The following is a 7,783-nucleotide window of genomic DNA, read 5'->3' as shown; positions in this document are numbered from 1 at the left end:
CTGTACTGTACTACCTGAGTCCTCTACCGCTCCTGACGCATCTGTGCTCTAGGTCCTGATGTTGGTGCAAACAACCAGTGAGGGACGCTGAGCGGCACATGGAGGAGGTAGGAATCTGCAGTGTGGCATTCTGGGGGTCTTTAGTATTATTATTGTCTACTCTGGGAGGTCTCTAGTATTATTATAGATGAAAGACAGCAGAAAGATTAGGAAAAAACGATCATAATGTAAAAACTTTGGGTAAAAGTGCACTAAATAATTATAAAGGCTGCTCACCAAATGTGGTTCTGCACAACCCTTCTATAGGCCGATCAACTTATCCATGTGGGTGCAGCCTCGTCTTTATCCTCAAGTCTGGATAACTGGCCCAGCTGCAGGGTATATAGTGCACACCAGGCAATGTATATTTGTATTCAGCAAAATCGTTAATTATCTTATTGATGTAAGAGAAGATAAAACCACCTTTATCTTATAGAACATCAATAAAATAATTTACGATTTGACCGAATATGAATATGCATTGCCTGCTGTGCGCCTATTGCACTTCAAATATTATTTTATTTGCTCCACTAAAGCAGTATTTGGTTTCTGTGGTGGTATTTATTGCTGGCATCTATAATTCCTGGGGTTGCATTTTGTGCTGTACTGTGGTTTTTGGTGTATCTAGGGTGCTAGTTACTTGTGCGGCCCCTAAAGTTTAGCAGTATGACAGTGGGTGCTGTTTACCCCTGGCCTAAATCTTTAGATCGTGAATAGAACAGACATTTAAAGGAAATTTCATAATTTTATAACTTCTTATAATTTTGTGGAGTTGGAGTAGATCCACTTTATCATGACTCACCCTCCACCGAAATTATCAGCGACTCCATGGCCATGTATCCCTAAAATTAAAAAACAATCTGTTGACACACAGCCCAATTCTTTTTACCAAAAACTGCCAAAAACTTCTGTATAGAAAGTGTCACACTTTCTGATGATTAATTATTTACCTGCATGTATCAGTAAGAACCTGGCAGCTACTTACCCTCTTAATCCCCATGGAAGCAATAAGCACTATTTCTCTATTTTGATCTAGTTTTTATTAAATGAAAAGGACCTTGTGAAATCAGTTGTATGTTATTCAGATGAGGGTGTACCACAATTCCATACCTTTAGGAGCTGATGGTTTTGAATATATCCTGTTACTTAAAATCATAGAAATCAATGCGGGTGTACTTATTATTCGCATGGTCATATTTCATGTAAATATATATAAATATCTGTGTGATCCTATATGTTTGTAAGGGAGGTACCCTTTGTCTATATAATCAGGGTATTGAAGTTGGTCACACCTGTGTCTCTGATCCTGTCACGGTCTGGTCCCTCCTTGTATTTCTGCTTCTTTAGGAATAGGCAAAATCTTGAGTCATTTTATTTCTGCAGCAAATCTGTTACTACACTCAGGTAAGATTTCTATATTTTTCTAATGACAGAGCTAAAGGCCACCTTCAAATTGTCATCTGCTATGGTTTTGTAAACTCTTGCTTCAGAACCTTCGTTATTCTCTGTTTAGATCACATTTCTGTAATAGGTGGATTTTTCAGTGTATAGTTGTATCAGGAAGTACTTATGTTCTTATACCTTGCCGTCCTCATGGGAATCTCTTGAGCATATAATAGAATTGTAATCCTACTCTAATAACTCTTCTCATCCATAGCATTAATGTAGCCTAGGTTTAGCTTTCCTAACATGTAACTTCATAACATGAACACTTCACTACATGTATGGGTCCACTTTTCAGAAGTAGAAAATCCTTAGCAGAAGATAAACACTGTCTTATTAAATAATATATTATTTGCCAACATAATCTAGAAGATACACTACATGATGTGTGATGTGGGTTTTGTCTTGTTTGGACATGTGGACAAAATAATCTTCTGAAAGCAAAATATATAATACGACTTCCACTAACATTCCACCACTTTTTGCACATAATATTGCTTACAAATAAAAGATGAATAGAGTTTTCACAGTTCTTTTTCCCTGTGATTATAAATCAATGGGAATTCTTCATTAAAGTTATTTTTCTCTCTAAAAATTACTGTCAGATGTCAAACATGCCACCATCAAACACAACATCATTCACTGCTGCTTAAATGTTAAAAAGGAACTTGATCATCTGTGCAGCTTTTGCCAATAATCACAAACCAGTGCATTGTATTTAGTGTAAATAAATTCTTTTATGACTTTCATGCTAAACAAGAAATATTTGTGCACTTTTCCCATGGATTCCATAATTTGCAAGAATGTCTTTCACAGTGAAAAACCACCACACCTCTATCTATACTGTTTTAGACCAAAATTAAAGCTTTTAAACCATTTTGTGAGCAATTTATTTATATTCTTCTTGTTTTCCTGCTTGTCCTGATTTCTTGGGTGTCAAAATGTAGCACTTGTAGTCATTTACAAATTGTGGAGAGAGCTCTAAGATTAATTGGACATTCCCTCCAGCAATAGCATGAAGCTCTCAATGTTGATATGGATCCTGTTGGCACCTCTACTGCTTTTTGATTCCTTACATTACAGCACAACTCAGTGCTCGGTACCTAGATCAATAATCTATCGCGTGTATCTTTCCATCCACAAAATGAAGCAACAGATGTGCAAATGCCTGTAAAATACACTTAGATACACTTAAACAGTTATTCTTTAAAGGTAACTTACCACTTAAAAGTGGTAGTTCTTACACATATATACATGGCACCAGCTCAGGATGAGCTGGTGCCGGAGCATATTTTTATTAGTAGAATAAAGCCCCTATTTCCCCGGCCTGTTTCCCTGTGCTAAGTTGCGCAGGCGCGCGTGTGCTGGAGAGCTCAGTGATGTCACCGGCTCTCCAGCACTTCATAATCCTGCGCACACACAGGCGCACGCATGGTGCGCCGTGCCCTAGTGCGGTGCGCCGAGATATAAGTTAATATAACTTATAAATCTGTGATACTGGCTTTATTCTACTAATAAAAATATGCTCCGGTACCAGCTCACCCTGAGCTGGTGCCATGTATATATGTGCAAAAACTACCACTTTTAAGTGGTAGGTTTCCTTTAAGCCTCTTCTATGTGTAAATAAAAGGGTAGATGATAGAAAGCCAGACAGGACTCTATTAAAGGAACACCGTTTTTTGTAAATAATTTTGACCTCAATGTAGACAGACAGGGTAAGCACAATATCCTAGAAGTGACAGTTTTTTATTACATTTTTTTCCTTCTGGGTTGTAACATGTAGATTGACCATTGATGGAAGGGATCCTGAAAGCAGATCCTGCTGGTGTTATAATTTCCTATATAGGTCTCTTGTAAGAAACTATTCCAAAGACCAAACCAAGCCTGAATTGTCTTTCTTTGAGATAAAAACACTACTCTTGTTAACAGTGTGGTGGCTTGGAGGGTGACCGTGACTCATTGCAAGAGAAAATAGAGACATTGGGGGACCTTTATTCTTTTTTCTGCTAGTTAAATGGTCTCATTTTTTAGACTTTTGTGGTTTGAGACTTTTCACTTATGTATCACTTTTTTTGCTTATTATTGCGATTTTGTATGCAAAATCTGCACCTGGTCCAGATGTAAAGGAAGGATTTTTTTATTCATGGACCCTGTTTTAACATGTAAATTGGAATTACTTCATATGCTTAAAATGTTTAGAATTTTGCACATTAACCTGTTTTTTTAAAATTCATAAATTTTAGAATTTACATTTTTTTTAAATGTATTGGTTACAATGTGGCATTTTGGTTGCGTTGTGAAACGCATTACAGCAGCTGAGGAGAGGTGATTTGCCTAATTACATTACTGTTAACATTTGCGTTTTACAAAACGCAATGTAAATGCGATGCTAATGCATGCATTAACACGCTGTTAATGCATGTGTTAAAATGTGCGTTTTGTAAACACAAATGATAACAGTAATGTAATTAGGCAAATCACCTCTTTGTAGCTGTTGTAATGTCTTTGAAAACGCAACCAAAAAGCAACATGTGACCTCACCCTTTAAACCAGGTGAGATCTGTCGTCATCTCCCTGGGGTGTGACTAGAGTGCTTAAAAATGCAGAGCAAGGCCTCAAATTCAAAATTTACAGTAGGGTCCACTTCGGCATATAACCACCTCACGTGGCTTGTGTCCATGTGCATTTTAGACATTTGCAACAAAAAGCCTCAAAAAGAAGCCAAAATTTGTGCCTGTCAGGACAGGAAAAACTAAACATGTATCACAAGAAAAAAGACATGATTATACATAAGGTTCAAAAAAGAGCTGCCAAATGTCTCAATTATACACCCAAAAAAACTATGATACGTGTCCCTTTTTTTGTTTGTGGATCAGGAAGCAAGAGAGGAAAACACATATTTTTTATAAAAACAGGCCACCGGAAAAATATGAACCTTCTACTTATTATATAATCTCCTTCTTCTGAGGATCTGAACTGCTTAAAGGTAAAGGCAAAGTAATGTCTTTGACTTTAGTATTTATAAGAGGATCTGACCCATGACAAATAGGAACTAGCCTCTGCGCATCATCCTCCCTTTAGAGCAAGACAAACATAAAGTTACTGGTAGACGCTGATCACATGTTGCAGAAGAGCCGTGTCTTCATCTTCTCCGGTTACCTGGAGAGTGACAGCTGATGAAAAGATATAAAAGTTATTGCATGAGTATTTGCTGGATCCCTTTGTTGCCTAAATAAAAAAAAGCTAAAGCTTCTAATGGTTCTTTCCCAACAGATGGCTCTGTTCCTACAAAATATTGCAGTTTTCTTTCTAGCAAGTTTTCCTTTGTATTTGTATGCCTATCCAAATGGGCAAGTTACTGATTCCTGTGTCACAATGACTCCATCACATGGTGTGCCAGCACAAACCTCTAGCCCACCATACATTTTATCCCTGGACAAAAACACCTATAGTGCTGGAGACAAAATAAAGGGTAAGTACATTAAGTAACTACTTACCTAGCGCTGAATGTCAGACTGCTGTCAACCATGTTAAACCCTGGCAACTTTAACTTGATGTGAACCCTGTTGACTGTGTACAGCAGGTGACAGGAGAAAATGTAGGAGCCAAGTGTCTGTGAAAAGTCCATGTGCATGCCATAGCCAAATATCAGATTATAATGGACACATAGCCTAAAAGATTACCCGTGACTTTATCAATGACAGGCAATAATGTTGTGATACACTCATTATCCATATTATAATATAAGAGGACCAGAAATGTGGCATTGGCAAAAAACGTTGGCATCAAAAAGTAGAAGAAAAAAAAACATGGAATGATGCTGCCAGGAAATATGAGAACAAAACAGGGAGTGGCCAATTTGATGAGCTGGGAAAAACATTTACTAAAGTGAGTGCCTGGAAATTTACATCAGTCAGGCTGCATTAAAAATCTAACCACGCATTTCAGACCATATTCCTTTTTTTTTAATCCACAAAGCCATATGCCATTTTTCTTCTGTATTTTGAAAAAGGAAATATGGCCCAAAACGTGTTAATGGACAGAACTTGAATAAACGTTTTACTGGATTTTTAATGAAGCCTGAATTATTTCTTCTACTGTGACATATAACCAGAGGCCAGCAGTGACGGGCAAGTTAATTATACTCTGTTTATTATTAATCCTGGACAATCCCACTATGTCTCACTAACCACTGATGATATCATGACCTCTTCTTATCACTGAGAGCTTGTTGTCTTTTGCTAAAGTTTATTTTATTATTATTTTTCTCACAATTTGCAGTCACTCTGGGCAGCAGTAGCGGTGCCACTCAATTCAAAGGTTTTCTGATCCAGGCACGTTCAGGGAGTGCTACAGTCCCTGTGGGCTCCTTTGTGACCAGCAATTCTAACTCTCAAACCCTGACTTGTACTTCTGCTGCAGTAAGTTTACAACACAATTATTTCTTACTTTTTTATATACTTTCCTTGGCGCTTTGGAATATCTCAATTAGCCATATGAGTAGGAGTATCCTGCATGTTTGTTTTCTCTCTACGCATTTCTCTAAATAAGGGGGCTTAAATATGTTAATTAAGTAAATACTTAATTATTGAATATTATGTTTTATTAAACTATGGTTGCAGCTAAAGTAGATCTTTAGTTGGTAAAACAAATTAGTACCACACCCAAAGACCTATCATTTTTATATATATATATATATATATATATTTTTTTTTTTTTACTATATCTATACATTTTGTGGGGTAGCCAATATTTCTATGATGATACAATAACCCAAAATATTGGATAATATAAAACTGTGATGTCGTCTCCTTTATATTAGAATGTTTAAACATTATTGTGCTGATACTTTTCAGAAAATCTAGCATTGACAAGACGTGACATATGCAGTAACCAGAGATAATAAAACACTGGTCTTACACCTTGTTTAATTGTATTTTAAGATACTATGATAACTACTCCTAATATCAAGCACTAGACAGAAAATTTAAAATTACCAGGTTCAGGCTCTTGTGTTCAATCTATAGGTTCTGGGCTGTTCATGAGATGGACCACATTATGAACATCAAGGCTACTGTTTACATGCAGATCAAACATTAGGAATGGAGTTTTCACTCCCTTATACCTTCATAGCCTGTGTACTGTACATTGAAGTCTTCTCTCTAGAAGAGAGAGAACCATTCTTAATGAAATTTTGGGTGGCCCTCTCTCACAATTCTGCTCATACTACGTTCATGTACATGTTATACTTACAGAGTTCTGTAAGCCACACGTCAAGCACCGGAAAGACTAGCATAGATGTTACCTGGGTTGCTCCAATGACAAATGTTACAGATATTCAGATCAGGTAAGATACTTACCTTGATAGTCAATCTAAATGTAATAAATTATATGAACTTTAGCTTAACTTGAAGTTATGGAACCAAGCGTTGATACATTTTAAAATATGCATTTTTTATGATTTAGAGCAACAGTTGTTCAAACTGGTTCAGTCTTCTGGACAAATGTAGCAAGTGCAAAGATTGCATATGTTCCCATAAGCACTCCCAGTATGACAGTGGGAAATACATCCACAACCAGTACCACAGTGGGAAATACATCCACAACCAGTACGACAGTGAAAAATGATATATCAACCTCAACACTAAGGATTGCAACCACCAGCGGGGTCCAACGTGTAAGTCCATTTTATCTCCTCCACTGTGTAGTCCCTGACCATTAAGGTTTGGGTAAATTGTATCTTTTCATATTATATTTCCAATATAAAAAACAAAATTAAATGGATATTTATATACAAATATTTCATCGGTCCCTTATTTTGCTTACAGACCTGGGCCCTTGGAGGATTGCTTTTATCTTGTGGCATCATGATCGCTTCTTTTCTGGCTTTTTGAGACGGAAAACATCCTCAAAAATAGCAATTTATGGTAAACTAACAAATTGGATAATGAGCTACATTATGAACTCTGAAAGCTGAACCTGTATAAAAATACAATAAAGAAAAGGAACATGTGAGAAGATGTGTGTGTACTATGAAACATTTCCTTAAAGGGATATAAAACATCACCCAGTAATGGGTAACAGCCCCAGGTCTTTCATATCTTGTTGCAAAACTGCATAACTAAATTTTTAATGTTTAGATGTACAGGTAAGTCAGATGTGTTCATGGTACACTATAGCTTGGCTCCTACCCATACAGGCTCCTTAACTCTAACTGCCCTAAGTGGTGCAATTGGGGAGTGGTTTCCAAAGCAATTAGGGGACAAACAACATCTCTGACTGCTACGTAAGTAACTTTATG

General features: G+C 36.8%; 1 protein-coding gene across 3 annotated transcripts; it reads left to right on the top strand.

The window, feature by feature from the left end:
- The first annotated feature begins 1,345 nt into the window (after positions 1–1,345).
- LOC140103748 (putative defense protein 3) lies at positions 1,346–7,502 on the top strand. Of its 3 annotated transcripts, XM_072126975.1 has the most exons (7): positions 1,346–1,443; positions 4,756–4,954; positions 5,764–5,903; positions 6,738–6,829; positions 6,949–7,065; positions 7,096–7,159; positions 7,311–7,502. In XM_072126975.1, exons 2-7 carry the CDS (start codon positions 4,756–4,758, stop codon positions 7,374–7,376), a joined length of 678 nt encoding a protein of 225 aa, XP_071983076.1. In that variant the 5' UTR covers positions 1,346–1,443; the 3' UTR covers positions 7,377–7,502. The 3 variants fall into 3 exon arrangements, with proteins under 3 accessions (XP_071983076.1, XP_071983074.1, XP_071983075.1); XM_072126973.1 differs by having other exon boundaries at positions 6,949–7,159; XM_072126974.1 differs by lacking the exon at positions 1,346–1,443 and adding an exon at positions 4,355–4,468 and having other exon boundaries at positions 6,949–7,159.
- Positions 7,503–7,783: the final 281 nt, after the last annotated feature.

The sequence above is a fragment of the Engystomops pustulosus genome, chromosome 10 (genome assembly GCF_040894005.1).
Source record: "Engystomops pustulosus chromosome 10, aEngPut4.maternal, whole genome shotgun sequence".
NCBI lineage: Eukaryota > Metazoa > Chordata > Amphibia > Anura > Leptodactylidae > Engystomops > Engystomops pustulosus.
This window is presented reverse-complemented; position numbering and strand designations above follow the sequence as displayed.

Excerpts from the sequence above, each read along its gene's own strand:
- LOC140103748 (XM_072126973.1), top strand. The coding sequence starts at position 4,756 with ATGGCTCTGTTCCTACAAAATATTGCAGTTTTCTTTCTAGCAAGTTTT. Across the intron at positions 4,955-5,763 it reads TGCTGGAGACAAAATAAAGG|TCACTCTGGGCAGCAGTAGC; the intron begins GTAAGTACATTA and ends CACAATTTGCAG. Across the intron at positions 5,904-6,737 it reads TGACTTGTACTTCTGCTGCA|AGTTCTGTAAGCCACACGTC; the intron begins GTAAGTTTACAA and ends TTATACTTACAG.